Source organism: Lepisosteus platostomus, chromosome 10 (assembly GCF_059453375.1).
Source record: "Lepisosteus platostomus isolate fLepPlt1 chromosome 10, fLepPlt1.hap1, whole genome shotgun sequence".
NCBI lineage: Eukaryota > Metazoa > Chordata > Actinopteri > Semionotiformes > Lepisosteidae > Lepisosteus > Lepisosteus platostomus.
This window is the reverse complement of record NC_142620.1, coordinates 42,505,259-42,528,279: the sequence shown is the minus strand read 5'-3', so window position 1 is coordinate 42,528,279 and position 23,021 is coordinate 42,505,259. Positions and strand designations below refer to the sequence as shown.

The 23,021-nt window shown below is 36.2% G+C and overlaps 1 protein-coding gene across 26 annotated transcripts in view; it reads left to right on the top strand.

Annotated features, from left to right (window-relative positions):
- The window catches only part of klhl13 (kelch-like family member 13), a 121,139-nt gene that overhangs the window by 78,281 nt on the left and 19,837 nt on the right, over nucleotides 1-23,021 (top strand). For 14 of the 26 annotated variants that reach the window (XM_088649062.1, XM_088649051.1, XM_088649048.1 and 11 more), the window contains 4 exons: nucleotides 7,006-7,077; nucleotides 9,273-9,414; nucleotides 18,306-18,438; nucleotides 20,652-20,848. In XM_088649062.1, the coding sequence (XP_088505188.1) occupies nucleotides 7,006-7,077; nucleotides 9,273-9,414; nucleotides 18,306-18,438; nucleotides 20,652-20,848 (544 nt within the window). The remainder of the gene's footprint in view (nucleotides 1-7,005; nucleotides 7,078-9,272; nucleotides 9,415-18,305; nucleotides 18,439-20,651; nucleotides 20,849-23,021) is intronic. The other 12 variants (XM_088649072.1, XM_088649070.1, XM_088649071.1 and 9 more) reach the window with 1 other exon arrangement.

The following is a 23,021-nucleotide window of genomic DNA, read 5'->3' as shown; positions in this document are numbered from 1 at the left end:
AACACCTCAAGATCTCATAATATAGTAGAGTTCATTCTTATCAAGAGCTTGTGAAATTGAGAGGTAAATCAGGAGAGTAAAGTAACTTTACCATTAAATTCTTTTAAAATTGTTACTGTTCATGACAGTTTAAGTATTAAAATAAGTGAACTTCTCAATAACCAGTGAAGGGTGTCATTACTTTTCTCTTCAGCTATTTACAATACATTCGATAATGAAAGCATTAGAGACCAAAGTGCAAGTGGTAGGTTTGAGGAGTTGGAGATAGAACTTCCATTATCTGACTGCATATATCTCATTCCTTCTGAACACCAGTAGAAGGAGTGGACTATTCAGTTCAATTATGGATGCCATTACCCTACTACTAGTAGAATAAAATAGTTGGACTGTAAATAGTTAAAGCCATGTGAAATAACCCCTATATTTTTTGTTTGGGCAGTTGAATGGTTTCAGCTGCATTTAAATGATGTGTACTTCCTATCGATGAAAATGTTTAATTCATCTATTAAATTACACTCTTTTTTTAGCGATTAAGCATGCAGAGGTTTTCTGCAACCTAGAGAACTCTAGCATAACAGGACCAAGTTGTATACATTTTTAAAAGTAATAATTCTCTTTGCAGCTGTCATGATCTGTTTGGTAACACTGTACAGTTCTGCCACTGTTATTCTATGAAATGTATCTTTTGCTAATCTGGCCTCTTATTTTTTAGGAGATCACAGTCAAGTAACCTCAATTAGAGTAGAGCCAAGATGTAGATTCTTTCATTAATTTGTGATCCATTATGCTCATCAAAGAATTTTACTGCCTTTCCTGTTGCTTAATTTTAGGCATTGTTTATTTGTGAGTATGTAAGTTTATTCCCCATTATCCTTACCACCGTGGATGTCTGCTCCTAACAATCTGTCTTGGTATGTGGTTTTACAGACAGTTTTGAGACGGATCTCTGTGTCCTGTCAGGAAACCTTCTTGGCAAACAGACAGATGTTTAAGACTTGTTGGTGTCAATATTCATAATATAATAATCTCTTACAGTACAGTATATTAGTTTTTGTATCCTTTCCTTGTTTCTCATTTTCAGTTCCATTCACTTTTTATTCTGCAGATTTTGTACTATAATTCCCTCATTATCGATATTTTCATTCAAATTACCTTTTTTCTTAAATGTAATTGAGGTAATTAAAATTGGGTATTTGTTTTTTTTTGTTACATTTATTATGACTAGAGATTTTGTTGTGAAAAGCTGAAATATTTAGGTATCTTTTCAATTACGATAATTCATTACAGGTTATTTAAATCCCCAAAAGACCACGGAACACCAGAACATACTGCTTCTGTACACATTTGCTAAGCATGTTATTTGAATTAAAGATTGTAAAACTGCATGATCTCCTTGTGTTGTTGTACTGAAAAACAAAGCAATAGTACTTGGAATAATGCTTATGAGCAATATAAATTATGGCCTCTGTATTAAAATAAAGTACAGGGAAATGTTTGATGTAAATGTCTAATAACCCAGATGACCGTGCTTAAAAGCTGAGCAAAGCTTTCAAATAATTCACTAAACAAGCGTGTAAACAAATGCGGAAAATGGAATAGCTAGATAGCAGATTAATGAGGTGGTGCTCGCGCTATCCACATAATAGAGCTGTTTCTCACAAAAGTGTGTATTTTCTGGTATGATAGAATCGTATTATTTCTCAATAGAGGTATCTCTTGTTCTCCTTAACTGCAGAGGCCAGACCTTTCTGCTGGAACCTGAAATAACTATTTACCCTCTCATCACTCAGATGTTGCAAATGGAGGTGGAACAGAGTTCATAGATTCAACTAATCTATTAGAGTGTAGATCTGTTATTATTCTGTGTGTCTGATTGCTTTTTCCAGGGCAAATTCTTGTAAATAGTAATTTAATGGCATAAGATCGAAGATTAAATGTAATATTTTACCAAATTGTAAGATACATTGAAATAAGTTGTTTTACAGTGAGCAAACTTACGCTACTGTTATAGAATTGTGCTCAACAAGAACAAAGGTGCAAAACTTCAATACCATTAAATGGAACAACAAGTAAGTAGCATTACAAGGATACAGTAAAGAATGTGCTTTTGATGTCAATAATGGGTGAGCAGGAGCACCATGATATTGAGATATGTTTAAATATAGAGGTCTGAGGATATCTGCTGTGAGCAAAGCTATTCTTTGGACAGGGATTTGGTCTTGGACCAGTCTTCAGTGAGATGTTAAACCAAAGTCATGTTCACTATGGACTCCTGCCACTTTTGAAGTCCAAGGAGTCCAGAGACAGTTAGACTGCTAAACCTGGTGTCAGACTTACAGTACATCCAGTACAAAGTCATAAAAATGAGACCTTGTGCAAACTGGCACCAGATCTAATTGATATGCTGTCAAATTAAATTGTTTCTATGTTTCCTTCCTTTTACTGCTGAATAATTGCGACTTGCTCTAAAATTTCTGATACTAAATTATCATCAATTCAGTCGAGTGTATGTTATTATATAAATTTTATCTTGTGATATTCTGAAAGGGTGTCAGAAGAGAGAACTTAATTCAAACCAAATAATCAGAGCATTTTGGTTCATGGTTTCGGAGTTCTGACAGTAACAGGTGTTTTCCAAAGCCACTTTGAAGGTGAAAACCATTCCTTCATCTTTCAGTCTCAATCCCGTTATAATTTTCCACCAGTTTTTAATAGAGTACAGTACATTCTATTTCTTTCAGTTCTACCCAGCATTAAATTTGCAGCTGGAGGAAATAATGGGAATTTATTTTGTGCAAATGATTTTTGTTTTCTGACAGTGCAGTTAAACGTGTTTGTTGTGCAGGATTACACAAATTGCATTTTGACAGCTGAATTAATTAGAAAATTCATTACTTTCCCGCCTTCTTTCTCAGACAAATCCTTATGAATTTTCATTAAAAAGGGAAATCAATAGCTTTACATCCATTATAGCCTAATGTATTTGTGATCTGGGAGCCCAGATGGTAATGATTGTTTAGGAAATTTAGCAACTGCTTGTCATCCTTTTGCTGCTGTGCAAATGCAATGCCATTAGAGAACTTGTCATTTTTGAGGGATCTGTAATAGTGCAGATCTCACACATATAATTACAAGTGATCTAATATATGTGTGTAATTATACAATTTTTTGATTGGCTATCTATGCAGACTGCTACATAGTGTATATAATGCTTAAGAGGCCATTGGAACAACCATTTGCAAATCTATCTCTCTTTAATATTAATAAGGTTGGTAGTACAACTGTGGCAAAGTGTGGCTGGGACTGGAGAATGCTTTTCATTATTTGAAGAAGTCCATCTTCGGTTCAACATCTCTCGAGTTGATGTACAGTAAAATATGTAAGAATGGTTTCTTATGGTAGTAAATTAAAAGATTGTCACCTGGGCCCATTCATTTCACTTTCTACAGTTATAAGAAATTAATAAAAAGAGCTTTAAGGGAATTCAATTTTATTGCCCTTTGATTTTCTTTGTTTTCCCACATTTGCTCCATGTTAACACTATCAAATCTATTACTACATAATTTTTATTTCTTTGGTAAAACTGTCATTTTTAATATGTTAAATTTTAGATATTCAGTTAATAAAGAGGTTGAAGCGTTATGAGGAAGGAAAAGCTTTCCATCACCCAAAGGTTATTTCACCTAGTGTCAGTGTTTACAGCAGGGAGGAATATACTGTACATAAGGGCAATAAATTATAATTAGTTTGTGTAGTCTACGTAAGCCAGCTACTGTGAAGCACTAACCTCATTTCTCAGAACATAAGCACAGTAATTTTCCTGGCTCTAAAAGGTATCGTAAATCAGATGTGTTCTGAAGCACAATTCCTTTAATTTATCCAGTTAAACCACTAGCACATTTCTCTCCTGCAGTAATAGTCTTTATTTTATATCAAGACAGTATCTCACATGACGCGAGGCATGGTGCAGGTCAGTTAGTCCCTAGAGGAGACTAGATAAGTTCGTGCAGAAGCAATTTCTACAAATGTGTTACCAGTCTTTGCACAGTAAACCCTTTCCACAGTTGTTCATTTTTACCCAGTCATTTCCTGAACAAAAAACACAGGCATAGAACTCATCCGCGATGCATCCTAGACATAGATGTTTTTTTCTAGAATAGTTATTGTTTTCTGGCTTAGTTATTGTGGTTCTGACTGGAATATGCTCTGATCTGAGTTTAATATAGTTGATGACTTATGCCAGTTTGGTTTGTGGCTAAGAGCACACGCGAAATGCATTGAACATTCCAGATGTAATTTAAATTAGTCCTATCTTGTTAGCAACAAGTGGATCCAGCCTCTGAAATTGGTCTCTGTAACTGCTTGTAAAATATAGAACAAAACCAAATGGTAGAGCAAATCCACGAGAATCTTGGAACCTCAATGGGTTTTTTTAATCCAAGGGCAGAAGTTTATTTTCCTTTTACTGTTGTACTCCTTTGATTCCAAGCCATATCCTCTTGCCCTGGCCACGTAGACCAGAGAAGTTTTCAGACAGAAAGTTAACCATGGAGTGAAAGTGCTCTTTTAAAAGTTTTATCATTGGATGCTCTGATTGTTGAAATGGCTAATTATGTTTTTTGTTCACTTAAATGGCTTTTTAATTGTGATCTTAAACATGCCCTTGTTTAGCGGTGCACATAAAAAAAAAAAACATAGGTACTGTCTGTTTTAAGATGTAAGCCAAGACTGAAAGCGGTGTTTCCCCCTCCTATTTCTGTTAAGTCCTCAATATAAGCAGCTTACCTTGTCCCACTCATTTCCCATCATTCTCATCTCCTCTGCACTTCAACTTGTAAAACAAGAGCTGACCTCTTTCTGGCCCTGCTCTTTCCTATCAGGAAACGTCTCTGTTTGTCTTTGCTGTTCTTGTACTCGAAAACAAAATGGTCATAGATAAGATGAACCAAAGCTGATACCTGTTTTTAAATTGACTTCAATTTGGAAAGAAGAGAACGCTTCTTCTTTGAATTCATGAAAGTGCCTCCAGAATTTGCCTTCAAACCGATCATATTTGGCTAAAGGCTACAGTATCATCCGTTACATTTTAAACTGTTCTTTTCTTTTCTGGCAGGAGGCAAGAACTGTAAGTTCTGTCTCTGTCCACTGAGGTGGGCAGTGCTGAAGATATACATTTGCTTTTGCACTGGTGTTGAAAATATTATGGATATTCGAAGATATCCTTGAGAATATTAATTAGTGGAACACAAGTCTCTCTTACAGCTTATATTAAGTTAGTTTATAGGGTGGTGAAGAAAACCACATACAGTGCCTTGCGAAAGTATTCGGCCCCCTTGAACTTTTCAACCTTTTGCCACATTTCAGGCTTCAAACATAAAGATATAAATTTTTTATTTTATGTGAAGAATCACCAACAAGTGCGACACAATTGTGAAGTGGAACGAAATCTATTGGATTTTTGAAACTTTTTTAACTAATAAAAAAATGAAAAGTGGGGCGTGCAAAATTATTCGGCCCCTTTACTTTCAGTGCAGCAAACTCACTCCAGAAGTTCAGCGAGGATCTCTGAATGATCCAATGTTGTCCTAAATGACTGATGGTGATAAATAGAATCCACCTGTGTGTAATCAAGTCTCTGTATAAATGCTCTGCTCTGTGATAGTCTCAAGGTTCTGTTGAAAGCGCAGAGAGCATCATGAAGACCAAGGAACACACCAGGCAGGTCCGTAATACTGTTGTGGAGAAGTTTAAAGCCGGATTTGGATACAAAAAGATTTCCCAAGCTTCAAACATCCCAAGGAGCACTGTGCAAGCGATCATCTTGAAATGGAAGGAGTATCAGACCACTGCAAATCTACCAAGACCTGGCCGTCCCTCTAAACTTTCAGCTCAGACAAGGAGAAGACTGATCAGAGATGCAGCCAAGAGGCCCATGATCACTCTGGATGAACTGCAGAGAACTACAGCTGAGGTGGGAGAGTCTGTCCATAGGACAACAATCAGTCTTACACTGCACAAATCTGGCCTTTATGGAAGAGTGGCAAGAAGAAAGCCATTTCTCAAAGATATCCATAAAAAGTCTCGTCTAAAGTTTGCCACAAGCCACCTGGGAGACACCCCAAACATGTGGAAGAAGGTGCTCTGGTCAGATGAAACCAAAATCGAACTTTTTGGCCACAATGCAAAACGATATGTTTGGCGTAAAAGCAACACAGCTCATCACCCTCAACACACCATCCCCACCGTCAAACATGGTGGTGGCAGCATCATGGTTTGGGCCTGCTTTTCTTCAGCAGGGACAGGGAAGATGGTTAAAATTGAGGGGAAGATGGATGCAGCCAAATACAGGACCATTCTGGATGAAAACCTGTTGGAGTCTGCAAAAGACCTGAAACTGGGACGGAGATTTATCGTCCAACAAGACAATGATCCCAAACATACAGCAAAATCTACAAAGGAATGGTTCACAAATAAACGTATCCAGGTGTTTGAATGGCCAAGTCAAAGTCCAGACCTGAATCCAATCGAGAATCTGTGGAAAGAGCTGAAAACTGCTGTTCACAAATGCTCTCCATCCAACCTCACTGAGCTCGAGCTGTTTTGCAAGGAAGAATGGGCAAGAATTTCAGTCTCTCGATGTGCAAAACTGATAGAGACATACCCCAAGCGACTTGCAGCTGTAATCGCAGCAAAAGGTGGCTCTACAAAGTATTAACGCAAGGGGGCCGAATAATTTTGCACGCCCCACTTTTCATTTTTTTATTAGTTAAAAAAGTTTCAAAAATCCAATAGATTTCGTTCCACTTCACAATTGTGTCCCACTTGTTGGTGATTCTTCACATAAAATAAAAAATTTATATCTTTATGTTTGAAGCCTGAAATGTGGCAAAAGGTTGAAAAGTTCAAGGGGGCCGAATACTTTCGCAAGGCACTGTAGATTTGTGAGTGTAAAATTGGTAGTGGGGAATGACAATAGAATATTTTTCTTCTGTTTCATCTTGACAGCCATCATCACTCCTTTGTGGTTTGGACAACCCACACTCTCCTTGCTGCTGCTCCGACTTTCCACTTACCAGGGTAAAAGAGAAACTTGCTGTCCAATCTCTGTCCAGTAGTGTGTCCAGTCCCATTGTCATTAATACTTACTAAAATAAATGACAAAAAGTAGTGTTTGGGTCTGATTAGTCTACAAATGTATTTTTAGTTAATATACTGTATGTATACAGTTAATTATTGCACATAACCTTTTTTCAACATCTTGCTATAAACCTAGCATGAGTCTCTATAAGCAAACAGAATTTGTGTGGCAGTAACGCAGTGTGTTCAGTTGTCCTGGCAGTTTGTGGCTTTAAAAAGTGTTTGAAAACAGTTTGTGCTAGTAGCAATTCTGATTTTTCGAATGAATTGAATTGAGCTGGAAAAGAAACTGAACCTTTAGAAAAGGCAGATTTCTTTACAGAAGTCTACATTGTCTAAATGTGTAATTACAACATTAAAAATCATAATTTTGAACTCAAAATGATGATTGGTCTTTTTCTTATGGGCTTAAACACAAAAGAGTGGAAATACATTTAGATTGTGGAGAGTACAGTCTTTCTTGTAATATCTAATTCTCTATTACCAACCTTTATGACAGAGTTTTAGGTCCACACTGGTTAATTTTGTTCTATTTTAAACTGAGACACAAAGCTTTCCAGCCCACATAATCAGGATGCTGCTGTTAGAAAAACAAACAAGGCACAATCCAGTCTTTTGTTTTCTGCTGGACCAAATAATCTCACATTCTCCCTACCAGGCACTTACAGTATAGGATTTAAGTCCTTATAATGCTGTTTGCTTCTGTGCCTCAGGTGACTGTTTGTGAAACAATAGGGTGCTTCTTAATATTAAACGTGTGTCTAGAAACGCAATCTTTCACTTCGCAGTTTTTTTCATCATATAATGCTTTCCTCTGTTTCAGTTCTTATCCTCTGTGTCGTAATGAAAGATGTCACACCCTTAACAGCCCCTCCCACACACTTTGTCAGAGTGATTTGCTCTCTCTTGGTATGACTGAAAAATGAAGGTTTACTGAACTGTGTGTGTTTCATTAATCATCATTTGTGCTTAAAAAGAACATCATGGCACCTCTATGACCTGATTTGTCATACATCCTTTTGGTCTCTGTTTATTAAGTACTACACGTTAACAACCTAATTTTTGTAGGATGAGATCAGGAACAATAAAACTTCATTAGTTACATACAGCTGCTTCAGCAATTAAAGCAACACATCTGCTTGCTATTTGTAGCCTTGCTTCTGTTGGCATATGGGTATCCATATTGTTGCATATTTTCCTGCATATGCATTGGTCACATGACTTGAAAGCAACATGTTGGTATGATTTTCGTTTTTGTAGTTCTCTTTAACAATTTGTAGACTTTTGCATTAGCTGACTGAAATGCAAAAATGAATGGAAGTTTCATTCCAAATTGGATATTGTTGGAAGCTGTTTTGAATCAGTTAAATTTAGGTAGTCAAGTTGTCTTACTGTTTCTTTGTAACCAAGATCTGGGTGGTGGAAGCCTTCTAGTATTGATCCCTACTATACCAATGTAAGTAAAAACCCAAGACACGGACTTCTAAAACCCCCCATGTGTATCAGCTACAATATAGGGTGTGTTGCAAGTGCTTCAGGTATCTTCACAGTTTTAAAAACAAAAGCAATACTCCATCCCAGATCCACAGTTTACAGCAAGGTTCACTTGGAATGGGAGAAGTATTGTTACATTATAGATAAAAGTGAAATTTTTAGTGTTTGGAAGTCACATCAGTGCATCAGTAAAGCAAAAAACGATGTATTAAATGAACAGTAGACAGTCATTCAACTCTGTGTCTAATGTACAGTACCTAAAGTTGGTCATTGGGTTTGCAGGCATTCTTGTCACATGTGTTTTTGCCCCCCACATGTCACATGTTAACATATCCAAGTTTTTCCTGGACTCCACTCATTTCTAGGCAGAATATTTTTTTGTTGTTTTTTTATTACATTTTCATTTATTTTGTGAGGGTATCCAAAGTACATGAAAGGTGCATTGAGTGTCAGCTAAGAAGCAAGGAAGAAGATGTCCTGTAACTCTTGGAATCATAGTTTATTTTCAGAGCTATTTTTGTTCCTTGGTAAATGGTAAACCATTTTTTTTTCCTGTCGGTACTTCTATGGAAGTCCTCATGTAGACATGACAGGTGACCCCTGAGGCTAAACCATTTTCCTTTTCTTCTTGTGCCTTTCAGATCACTGGTGGAAGAGGACGACCCTCATATGAAAGTGTCCCTCGGGAGTGGCGATATGGGTGTGTCTGCCCATCTCCAGACATCCAAGACAGGCAACACACGGTTCTTCACGAGCAACACCCATAGTTCTGTCGTTTTACAGGTAAATTCAGAAGTAAGAGGATTGTTTTCTTTGCCAGGCTACTTCATCTAATTGTAAATCAGATCAACAAAAGCTTCAGGAACAGAATTACAAGTGAGCGCTAGAGAGCAATCCGTCTTCGGCCAGTGTCAACAGTCAAACATGAAGAGTGCAGTTGTTTTTAATTTGAATAAATCATTGACATTATCATGCGGCATTATTTTTCTCAGGAGGCTATTCGAAAAATAAGTAGGTAAATAGCAAATTGCAGCTGCCTTCCTGCTGCTACAGAGCTGGTTCCCTTATCAAATGAGAAATGGTGCTTTCTCAGACTTGTAATTGCAGCTTCCCTGGGCTTTGTGTCTCTGAAAATGGGATTAAAATCCATGGATGCACAAGCAGACAGGAAAGCACCTCAGCCTGGCATGTCACCATTAACTCTAGTCTAAATTTGGCTTCACACTGCATTAATCTGGCATTGACACAGAAGGTTTAGTGAAGGAGTGAGGTGGATACTCATTTGCAATCTCAAATGCATGCAAACTTTCTAAGCCTGCTCTGTCAAGATTGGGCTGTTCTGTCAGTAAACATCTTTGTGCAAAGGCTGTGGGGTTAAATTCGCCACACCACACCAAAGCAATAATGTAAAATGTCATCAGCTGCAAGGACCAAGGGGAAAATAGCCCATTTGACCAATAAACACAACTGTCACAGCTGTGAAATTTTCAAGGGTAAATTAGTTTAATATTTGTCATCGATACCTTGGGACAATAGAGTTAATTTTTTTTCCACTAAAGCATTTTTTAAGGAAGATGAGTAGTAGATGGTATAGGAAGAGATTTGGTATTTTTAGTCAAGATTAAACATACAGTGTAGGACCGAATATGAAATGAAAGATGTATGAAATGTATTAACTTTCACAGGACAGCAACGTACATTTTAAAGGAGGCTGGGTGAATCTAGCATTGCACTAATATTAGATGTAATACAACGGTATTAGCAAAATAACTGAAAAGACTTACCAAGCAAACAACAGCTGTTAATTGCCATCATAAAGTAATTTCATAAAGTAATTCCAAGAGCATGCGATTACCCCCTTTCCAAACTTAGCTGCAATAATTAAGTAGTTTGGTCCAGTGAAGCAGGAGCTGCCATCTGTTAGTGTCCATTTCAAGCAGGCTGAATATCCAGCACAAGGTCATTCATTCAGCCTCCTACATATGAAGACTAAGTACCACATAGCAGAACTATTTCTGAGGATTGAAAGTTACATTCTTTTTCACAATGTTATAAAAGTTGTCTAAACACTCAGTTCTGAGATAGCAGAGGTTATTGAATCGGTCAGTTATGATTCCAGTAGGTTATGGAGCGTTAACTACTACTGTATATACTGTCTGTGCTAAAACCACACCCTTGTAGAGCCAAACTGAACTTTCCAGAAACTGTGCATATACAAGCACAGCATCATTCAATGTGATTAGGCACTGAAAGTAAGCTCACTCTTGTGATAGACTGTTCAGACTAGCTACTTTTACTATGGCAAAAACAAACTAGTTCCAGTCCTTAGCTCAGGCATAACATTATTCATTGTAGCATATCTTCCAGTCCCGGACTCTGTTTGGATTGAGCAAACCTCCAGATATTTACTAACCAGGTGAAAGAGATTTAATATACAGATGCAGCCATTCAAAATGCGCGGTAAAAACCCGCGGTACGGTAACCTACCCACAAGCCACCGCGGGGCACCGGAGCATACCGCAGGGCAAGTGATTGGCTGGCCAAAATGACCGACAGGGGCACTCGTGGTGCATTGGTTGGTAGTGCAAAGATTTAATCATTTAATGTCTTTACTGTGCACATTTTAATCCGCTTAGTTTTGAATATTTATATGGATTTTACCACTAAAGGGAAATTTTAGTAGCTGAGCATAAAAAGAAGAGGAGCATAACGCATCTGAAGGTCATAAACGATATTAATTTAAAACATTACTGTATGTATGTAAACTGTACTGTGTATGGCTGGTCTTGGTAGTTTAAAGAAAAAATACACACCAGTCTTCCATTTCTCCCTAAACATTTTAAGCATGAAAGTTTTATGAAACGGTACCCAAATATGCGATTGCTGTATAGAATTAAATTTAATTAAAAAAAATATTTAACACGAACATTAAGCTGTTTACATGTTCCGCCTGAGAACAGTCACCCGTTGCTACCCAACGCAGAATGGTGATTGGCTGACACCATCTGACACCCCTCTGATTGGAGAAAAAAGACGTGCTGGTTTGCTATACCAGGAAGAGGATTTCTTTCAATTCTAAACGTGTATTTTAAAAGTTTAAGAAGTAAAAACCTTACAGCGTACACAGATTTCTAAACTGATCAGGATCGTTATCTTTGTCTTATGCATAATAATGTTCACCGCTCTGTCCAGCAAATTAATAATAAACTTTATTTTATATAGCTTTTTAAACGAATAAGTAATTAGATTGCTCATAAACCTAATCACTTGCTTTTTCTTTTTATTTAGGCTCAGATTTCAACTATAGATCGTATTATTAATAACCATAATAACAACCAACCAACAAAAACAACCATATAAACATAATACCAACCAAAAACATAGATAACAACCACAATACAAAATCAAATAATCAAACCATTTTACACTCGCAAAGTCCTCCAATTATCATAATCCCGCCCCTTATGCAAAACCAAACCTTCCTCCCATCCCAGTTTATCCTGTTTATCATAAACAAAATCCACCTCAATTTTCAACATAAAGCATTACAAAAAATCAATACCTCAACACTCCATACTCAACAACGATAATTCACAAACAGCCAGAACATGTAACTACACATTCCCAAACATACCCAAACATAGCCCCGCCCCTTATGCAAAACCAACATCCCTCCCCTGTTCTCTCTCTCCCCTGGCGGTTGTAATTGTTTTTATTTTCAAATAAATTTTAGCAAAGTCATGTATTTTAAAAATCTTAAGATATCCGGTATCTATTTATGTCTTTATTTAGTGGTTTCATTAGTGACAAAGGCTAAACTTTCTTGGAAAAATGTCTTTTATGTAAACCATGTTTGCTATTAATTCATTCAGGGCTAAAATATGTTAATTGTCTTCTAATGAAAGAAGGGTTCCTTTCGCCGTAGTCGGGAGCCTAGCCTTTAACTAGTAAGTACTGTATTTACTGGGTTTTTGGGGGGGGGGGGGGTGTCTTTCGCTGGAAATCTCGCCTCCTACTTTGAAAATACCCGTGAAACCGGTTCAATTCGTCACAGCCAGCACTCCTGCAGAGAGTTGGGTTGTACTTGCAGTGCATACAGTACACGCGTTATGCTCTTCGTTAATGTCTGTGAAGTTTTATTTAATCTCTGAGCCATACTGATTCTTCTGGAAGCCAGTTTCCGCCAGGGAGTAAAAAAAAAAACACACTATGGTATTCTCTCCAATGCAGTGCAGTTAAAAACATACCTCTGATGCTGCTCCTAAATGAATATCGTTTATGACCATCAGAAGCTTTATGCTCCTTTTCTTTTTTCCAGTGGATTGAACAGGGAGAGGCATTTCATGATGTACTTTTCACTGATGAAACAACAGTGGCTCTGGAACAGTTTTCAACCAAGTCGTTTTATAAAAAGGGGAGATATGTACACGTTACTGAAGCTAAAAGTTTAGCCTTTGTCACTAATGTAAACACTAAATAAAGACATATAGAAATCCCATTTTTAGGATCAGAGTCTTACATGTGGTTATTTCGAAAATGTTTGTACGTGCTCCTTCTTACCATGTTACTGTTTACCGTTCCTGACCATATTAAGTTTAAGTGCCTGTGGGCACTTTTCCTGTCCGTGGGGGGTGGACCGTCTTTCATTAGAAGGTTAGTCTGTTCTACTCTGAGAATGTAGAGGCGGTGGGAAGTGCCCGCGGTCATTTAATTAGTATTAAAATCTTAGTTATCTTTCTAGTTCACAGGTTTGCATGCATAATTTAATTTTGAAAGCCACTGAGACATCAGGTACTACTGTTGTATTTATGAAAAAGAAACAAAGCAAAAAACATACTAACAACTGTGCCATCCTACTCCTTAGTTAATACATTTTATTCATAAACAGTTAACATTGTTAGCAAAATATTTTGAATTATATTTAACCCTATTTTTTCTTTAGTTTTGTATTTAACTTATTATATGATAGTCAGACTTAATGTATATTAATGTATATTTGAACAATGAAATATATTTTTACAAGATTTTACATTAAGCACTTAAAATTAATATGGTTAATAATAGTAAACTGTAACATGCTGTTACAAGATCGGTTAACTGCGAAGAAAATCCTTTCAGAGAAAATGTTTCAGGTGTGAAGAACAAACCAGTTCTCATTATTCGTTGGGTTTTATAACTATTGAAATGTTGCTTTGTAAAGATACAAAGAAAAACAAAATGTAAATTTAAATCTTAAAGTACTTTGAAAATGTTATTACTATTAATATGTTGCAACTACTATATTTACTAGTCAGAATGACATGCAAAATGTGTACATTTTATAAAATAATTTGGACAATGCTAACTTTAATCATAGTATTTAGTTTACTCCTCATGCTATTTGTAAATTCTAAATAGTTCTAAAAATTGCCCTTTTTAGCGTGTTACTTTCGCTTTTTAATATGTTGTAATTTTTACAAAAATACAGATTTACACAGTATGCACATTGAGTGAGCTCTTCGTGTTATTTGTGATTTATAAATTTAAAAAGTCAATTTGATTTGTGAAAGCAGGCTACTTTTTAAAATCAAAATAATGTATTCTATAAATAAAAGTGCTTCTAGATCTGCTGAAAATATGATATTTAATTCTAAAATTAATGAACTGTCACTTGAAAGAAACAGAAAATTAAAGGATCTCCACAGTGTTCATGGGGATATTAAACAATGTGAGATAAATTGAAGATGCATAGCCTAGAAAGGAAGTTTTGAAATATTCTAACATATAAACCTACTTTATTTAAGTGTTTTTTAGTCATTTAAATACTTCCTTAATACTTTGGTAGCTGACAGCTTTTTACTACCTACCTGTTTCAAAATTAATGCGAGAAGAAAAAAATGGCTTTCTAAAGAAATAATACATTTCTGCTAGAATACATTTCTTCATTGCACTAAAATATTTCAGTATACGTGAAACAGTAAATGAGGAAGATGTGATGTTCATGTCTTCACAAGATAGATGGAGATGAGAGCTCAGTATTGCAATTTTTAGTAGGTCTTTGGATTGATAACCAACATGCTGAACCCCAGCAGTGAGCACAGTCACAACCTTGATATCAAATATCAGAATTTATATTTTTATTATGAACTTGGTAAGCATACATCAGATAAGACCTAAGGTGTTTAAAACATCATATAAAACATATGATAAAATACAGACTTACCTTTGACTCTATATAAGTTATAAATGGTCATCTGTTTTCCTTTTCCCTACCAAACTTATGACTTGACAATTCTCTCTCAGTTCTGCTCTTCCAATTAAGAGAGTTATAAACTGCATGTGCATGCTTCAGGAAGTGTAGGGTCTGCTTCTTACCAGGACTCACAACAGTGGCAGTTGAAGGACTATTGCATTTCTGATAATGTTGCAAGAGCACAAATACCAGGTCATTCACTGGGTGGAGCTCTTTGGCATACCACCCAAACCTGATTACTCTTTGCCATTTATTCACTTGTTTAGGGGAATCCTTCTTAAAAATTTCATTACAAAGCCCAGATTGGAACCAGCAAGCAACCTCCAGATAGATACCATAGTTTAGCAAACATCTGGGACTCTCACATTTCGTAGTGTCTAACTTGCTTGTGTATTACCTTAATTTTAATATTTTTCTACTCAGTTCCAATGTGTCCCATATTAATATATATATACACATAAATGTGTTCTGTCATCTGTAGAATTATGAATCTGTCTAGTAAACGAACCTCAGTTACTGAAATGTCTCCATGCTTAATGCTATTTTTTATGTAAAGCCGTATTGCCTGAATATGGAAAAAAGTTTGATTCTTGCTGCAGCTCAAGATAGAATTGCTTCTAAACAATTATTAACTCAGGAAGATCATACATCCTGAGACTGCAGGCCAAAGACCCTTATTTTTTTTTTTTGCGTGCATTAACACTTTTCTGAATGCGTGCATTCGCTTTTGAAAATGTACATTTGTCATAAAATATGTAAAATTTATTGCATAGCACCCCAGGGCCCAGCCGAATGGAAAGGAAGGAAACCAGTGTTTGAAAAGTGTAGAACTTTGACCTTTTTTTTTTGTTATATTTTTGTAAATATCTTTATTATGAGGCCTTATCTGTAAAAAAATAAAAATTATAGTCAAATCTCGATCCTCTAAGACTTTTAAACCTTGTCAGTTAAAGAAATGAGTTTAAGAGAATATTTTTTTTTCACATTTAATTTAACCATCTTTTTCACAGAATGATTAAAAAATTATGAAGATCTTTTTTTCTGCTTTACCACTTTAAGTTGTGTTCGGATTTAGATTCATAAAAGTCTTCTCATTTTTCAGGTATGACCTTCTCAACTGATACTATGCTTTGTTACAAATAGGCAAATGTAATACAACTCTATTTTGGAATGGAATACAGTTTTAGTGAAACAGATTTGCCGAGTTATTTTATTGACTTTTTCTAATCTTATTTCTGTGGAGAGAGGAAGCTGAGTTTGTTGCCTTTCTCTTTGCAGATGTGGCAGAAATGTTTAAGTCTTTTGATAATTTTAGCTCTGAAGATTGCAATTAAGGCATTTCATTGTTACGCAGATAATCTTTGATTCCTGTTTTCAAAGGAATATCTTACTGCAGCCAGGTGAAGGAACTGAATCCTGAGAAGACAAAAATGCAGTTTGAAGCGAGTTTCAGAATTCTCAAAGGTCAACCCAAAGCAGTCAGGACCCAGATTCACAAGAAGAAATTGGAGCGGACTCTTTATAACTGATAATAAAAGGCACTTCTTTGCACAGTCATTAGTGCCTGTATCCAACTGGATCCATTTTAAAAGTGTCTAGATTAGGACATCCTAGACCAGGACCTCCCAAGTGTTGGCCCATGACAGATATTAGGAAGGGGTTTCTCAACCTTTGCACAAACAGGTACTCCTGTGACTTTGCTGGCTGCCTGCAGGGTTGCAGTGTTCACTCCTCAAGTTGGCACTGACTTTCTTTCTCCGTCATTATGAAGCTGACAGCTTGTCAAATGATGAATAGCTCTGCTGGTGGGCTTGTCAAAGGGGCGTGTCTGCAAGATTTCTCTCCCAAGTGAGTGCTGCAGTTGATGCCAAAGAGTCTTAAAACATGTAATTCATGTTTTAAAACGTGATGAGATTGTAAGACTCTTGCTCTCCTTAAAATAGCTGTGCAAAAGGTGATCATTGTTAATTATTGGTCTTGTGTCCTTTGATTGATTACACATTAATGAATAAATGCTTATAAAAGAGTCCAGTGGAAGGTCTCCTCTCACCAATTTGCATTGAAACCTTTGAAATCAGTGTAAGATTGTTTATTTTAATGGTGGTAGATAGACAAACAAAGTGAGTCTGCTGTTTCATACATACTTCCAGGCTTATTGCACTGTTTTGTTTCCTCTAATGTAGAAGAAGCTCTCTGAATTCCCTTTGAAGCAATGGGTTGACCACATTGTAGTTCTCCCCATACTTAGCTGAGTTTCTTGGCACTGCTTAATGTGACACCAGCAATTATATATAGTGGAGGAGTTTGTTTTTTCTGCTGCTTGTAATATAAAAGCAAAAGAGTCCAGACTTAATCCATTCTGTGTAAATGTTTAGATTTTTTAAGAAGAATGCAAATTTGTATAAACTGGGCTTTTTGGAACATCTAGCTCATAACCTCAAAAGATGCATAGTGCCTTTAATTGGACTTAAATCCTTTTTGTATTGAGTATAACCCATATATTACTGAAATAGTTGTGTTGTTTACTAGTGGTACGCTGTCAAAACATAATGTTTTTGCTAAGAAGGTGAATTTTGTGTAACTCAGCCAAGATTTGTGATTTCATTATATAGAATATAATCTATAGTCTAAACATTTAAATCTGTATTTTGTCTCGATTATGATGTGAAAATGGTAAAAGTAAAATGTTAAGAATAAACAACAGTACTTTGCATAGAAGTGACTACTGTAAGTATCGGTGTTAAAGGGACATCTGATGTGGATGGATCTTTTAAGTTGCTTGTTTTTCTAATGTATTTTTATTTGATGCAAATTATTATTAGTATAGCTGATGCAGTCATCCATGTTTTTATGCACTGTGCAGTGCCGTTTATTTTAATACCAGTTCTTTTGTGATATATATATTTAAATATCACATACTGTATACGGTATATAACTTTGGAAAACATTTAGTGCATTAGTGATCATCGCTAGATGACAGTACCAAGCTCTATTAAGAAATGAAGATGTGCACAAATAATTTACACCATTATTTAACAGAGCTCAGAAATGTTACTGACCAGGCCTGGGTGTACAGTATAAACCACCTAAAGTACCGCATAATGTTGCTACTTGTCTACTGACAGCAGTATGTTCAATTTGCTTTTGCAACCTTTAAAGAGAAGATACAAAAGGGGGCAAGTGGCAAAATTTTCCTTAAATGTTCTCTGTAACTGGCCTAAAATCCAATCCATCCACACATACTTGAATCCCTTCAAAGACTATCCTTCATGAGTTGAACTCTCTTTTCAGGAACTTTTTACCACTATAAAAAAATGTGTGGTGAAAAGTATATTTATGAGGAGGCCATATTCTTTATTTTATTATATTATATCTGTCTGGTCCTGTCTCTTGCACCCCAGCTTCTGCTTTGTCCTCATGTGAGCTGCTGGCTTCTTAACAGGGATTCGACCAGCTGAGGATAGAGGGATTACTCTGCGATGTTACACTGCTGCCTGGAGATGGAGATGAAGCATTTCCTGTTCACAGAGCAATGATGGCGTCTGCTAGCGATTACTTTAAGGCAATGTTTACAGGTAAGATAAATAACTTATGGTAAAAAAAAATATTTCCAATAATAATAATACAAGTTTAAATAGAGCTGGCCTTTGGAAATCCCTACTGTATGGATAGCAATCCGGTAATATAATATGCTGACTTCCAGTACTGTATATACCTTAAGACTTGATCCTGGAAAAATACACTTTAACATTCTGTGTCAAAGTTTCATTCATCTCATAAATTACGTTTTCTTTCTTTTAGTATAATATAAGCGAATATGTAGTTTTTAAGATGTAAAACGCAGTGGCTGTGGAGTCTTTTTGTGAGTGAGAGTGTGAGGGAGCAGAAATTTGAAGCAAAGGGGAAGAGCTTTTGATAAGCATCATAACAGGGCTCCCACATCACATCATGCATTGTATCAGCACTGTTGAGCACTTGCTTGTAAGATACAGACAGTGTAGATTGTATATCTAGGACTGGTTTGTGTGCAGATGTTGAAAATGGGTCTTTCTGCTCCTTCTTGAATGTTGGCTCTTGATTTGTTTTAGAAGAAAAATGTGTTTCCTGATGATGTGCTGCTTTAGGTTTGGGTACATCTACCTTACCTTCTTAAATCCAATTTCTTTGTCTAACCAAACATGATATAGATATATATGGCTGAAGAATAAATCCAATGAATTCCAAGAAATAACATTTTATAAAGTGTTTTGTATTTTCTGATAATATCTTTGTATGCCGTGTAAATGCATGTTAGCTTTTGGAATGTAGTTTTGTAACAAGATTGATAGCCTTAGAAGCACAGATGTATCAAGTGCAATTTCTGTTTTAAGTATCTTGTGCTTTTATCAGTGACTGTGGATATAAATATTGCTTGCCTCTGTAGTCTTTTTCCAAAGAACTCTTTCACAGTACAGTGTAATATGAAAAGAGGGCTCTGCTCATCTGGAAGATAGTGATTTTATCTTCATTATGTTCAGAAGGCAAAGTTGCAGTTTACACACACTATTGTACAGGTAGAATAGGAGAATATTCTGTCAGGATGTGCTATCTGTCCAGTTGTCTGTCTTTGGCTCAACAAAAGTGGGAAAAAAAATTGTAATTAGGTCTGACTGCATTCTCCTGAAATTTTGACACTTCTGTGGACAAAACGCAAGGCACAATAACTGTATCAAGTGATACAGTGATTGTGTGATACAATCACTGTATCAAAAATTGGATCAATTTTTAACTTCTTATTGGCAAAGAAAATTTTTTTTTGCTGAATTTCAGGATGTTGTACATGACATTGGAAAAAAATGGTGCTCAATTTCAAATATATTTGAAAACATATCTAATTCTAAAATACTTTAAAATTAAAAAAAATAAAAATGTAGGCTACACATGAATTGCATTCATTGTTATGTTTTAGGTAAAGGAATTCAGTGAGGGTCTGGTGTGAGACCCAGGAAGTCCTCAGGCCCTGACCACACACACATCCTGCTACTACACCAAAATAGTCTTCTTGGAGGAGAGCAGTAGATCCAAGCTTTAAGCCCTTTCTAATAATTTTTCCCAGGTCAGGCAAAGATATAGGAATAACCCTACTGGAGATCTTGTCTGTTTGGGACTAAGACACCACATTGAGCATTTGACTTACAGAACCATTCTACTGGAAGGAGTCTAGTCCCTTCTATCCAAGGATGGATTTCAACAGATGTCCTCAAGACCTCACAAAAAAAATACTACCCTTGTGTTGTCTGTTCTCAAGCATAGTGAATCAGAAATTGAATTTATTTAAACTATTTGATGCCTCCTGTTAATGCCTATCCTGACATTTTATTGCCAAAAAAAAAGTCACTAGAAAAATAACATGTTTTTGTTGGATATCTAGTTTGATTTTCTGAGTTTTTATACCATACAGTAGCTTCAGAGAATATTGTTAAAAAATATTGTTTTGGCAAGATCTTTAACCCTCCATTCCCTTGCTGCTTTCACCTTTCATGTACTTTTCACAGTGAAGAGGATTCAGCCCAGCCTTTCACAGCCTCTTCTGCAAATTGTGTGATCTTGATCACAGAAACCCATTTCATTTGTGTTGTGTGCACATAACCCTTAAAATATTAAATTTTAACTTATTTTGAAATTGTAATTCATCAGGTTTTTAAAAGTTTAGTTAATTATTCATGTAGCCAATAAATACTGTACAAAACAAATGAAGAACAGAATAACGGACCATTAAATGTATCCTCTTTTTCCTTGTATCTCCTAGGTGGAATGAAGGAACAGGATTTAATGTGCATCAAACTTCATGGTGTTAACCGAATAGGCCTCAAAAAGATCATTGACTTCATTTACACAGCAAAGCTCTCTCTTAACATGGAGAATCTGCAGGATACACTTGAAGCTGCAAGTTTTCTGCAGATCATTCCTGTCCTAGACTTCTGCAAAGTGTTTCTTATATCTGGGGTAAGACTCTTTTCTTGTCATCATCTAAAGCCTCTTCCTTTCAATCAGTGTTTAGTACAAAACAGAATGTAGTATTTGGTCTTAATCTAGTTAATGTTGATGAGTGCTGCCTCAGTTTTTATTTATGTCTTATACAGGGAAGCACACTCATAACATGTTGATGTATTCAAGATTTAACAAGCTTGAGGCTCTTGTACAAACTACCCTTCAGATGCAAAATTCCTTCTATTCAATAGTATTTGAACTTTTCTAAGCATTTGTTTATGGCAATCAAAGTAGAAAGATTGAAATCTAATGCATCTGGTAATGAGCCTATACAGTAGATTCCTTACGTTTCTTTGTGAACATATGTCAATATTTCTAAGGCTGTCATTGGTTTGGTATGTTTGCACATTAGCATGCAAACAAACAGCATCCCTTCTGTAGACTATCTCTATTTGCTAGGCTTTTTGGGCTACCTTTTAGATCTGTTGTGCTGCATGGCTATTGAACATTTATTGATAAGGAGGTTAATCACATTTATACTGTAAGTGGGTAATTCTGGACTGGAGTTGGTAGCTTTAGGAGGTGAGTTGTACTGCAGTGCTTCTACACATATGTATGCATATACTGTATTCATCTGCCTGTTTAAATCTGTTCCCTTCCTCTGGATGTAAAGGCCTTTTTTCCCTTGTGTTCAGGATGCGTTAGAAAGAAGCATTCAAATATCCTTTAATGTGATGAAAAACGTATTAAGCTGTATTTCTTGAGCTGCCTCTTATTCCATATTCCTTAAGTCATATTATAATCGCTCTTTCAGATAAATGTGAATTGCATACTAGATATTGGAGAGAACTTGAATGCATGGTGACCAGATCAGACCTGACATTCATCTTGAATCTAATGACCAGTTTATTTTGACTAGGCTGTTCTGTGTATTGGCTGTTATAAGCAATTGTCAGAAAGCTACAGGGGCTCCTACCTCTTAGGCTCAAAGGCTTCCCTGCAAAATAGGTCAGGATGCAGCTCCTGGCCTGCCCTTTGAGTTTGTCACTGAAAGTTTTTTTTCAGTTTAAGTCTTCTTGCTCCTTGCATCAGCTGAAATCTGAAAACATTTATGCTTTAGTTTAAGATGCACATGTGCCCAGCAAAGAAGAAGCACTGCTGCTGATTAAAAGTATCCATTAAAAGTAGCTGCTACACATTAGCTTTGCATACAGTATTTTTGTGTGACAACAAAATACTCCTGCATTTCAGATGGGTGGGGAAAAAAAACTTAATTAGAGAATCTTCTCCTGAATGTACTGTACATATTGACTGTTCTGAGGTGTTAAAGAGACTTTCTAAAATGCTGCACGAAGGGTGATTAATTTATTTTTATTGTCACATGTTCATCTTCGGGAACCATACTAAAAGAAAAGCAAACCCAGGCCCAATTAAATATTCATAATTGGCATCAGTTGCTGCCTGTAGTCAAGAAAAGGAAGGTATTTCCTGTTACTAAGAGTAGTTGATTCAGCTTGATACCTGCTGCAATGTGATAGCTGTAATCCTAATATCAAGTAAATTTCATTTTCTTACTACTGTTCCTGAAATATGCATCCTCACACACAAAAACAGAACATTTGTTTCATGAACTGTCCTTGGGCAGATATTTTATAAGTCCATTTTAAATTCCTTTATTCTACCAGAATATATATTTATTTCAGGTGGGTAGCTGCGTCAGCATGCTTAGGCTGCAAAGGAACAAGTAATAGGTTTATTCCATGCTGAAAAAAAGAAGAAAGAGAACACAACGTTTCGGCCGTGGAGCCTTCTGAGGACGGACAACATCTGCGTGAACCTGTTACTCGAAGCCAGCAATTACCAAATGATACCCTTCATGCAGCCAGTGATGCAGTCAGAAAGGACTGCTATCCGATCAGACAGCACGCACCTGGTGACGTTGGGCGGGGTGTTATGGCAGGAGCTGGTCGTGAGTAAGGAGCTGCGACTGTACGACGATAAAGCCCACTGAAGGCTCCATGGCCGAAACGTTGTGTTCTCTTTCTTTTTTTTTTCAGCATGGAATAAACCTATTACTTATATATTTATTTGATGTTGATGCATTTTGTGAAAAAAAGCCTCTGCATATATTTCAGTAGTATTATTTGTTCAAAATGAACCACTTGTAAAGTGCAAGAATTAGGCCAAA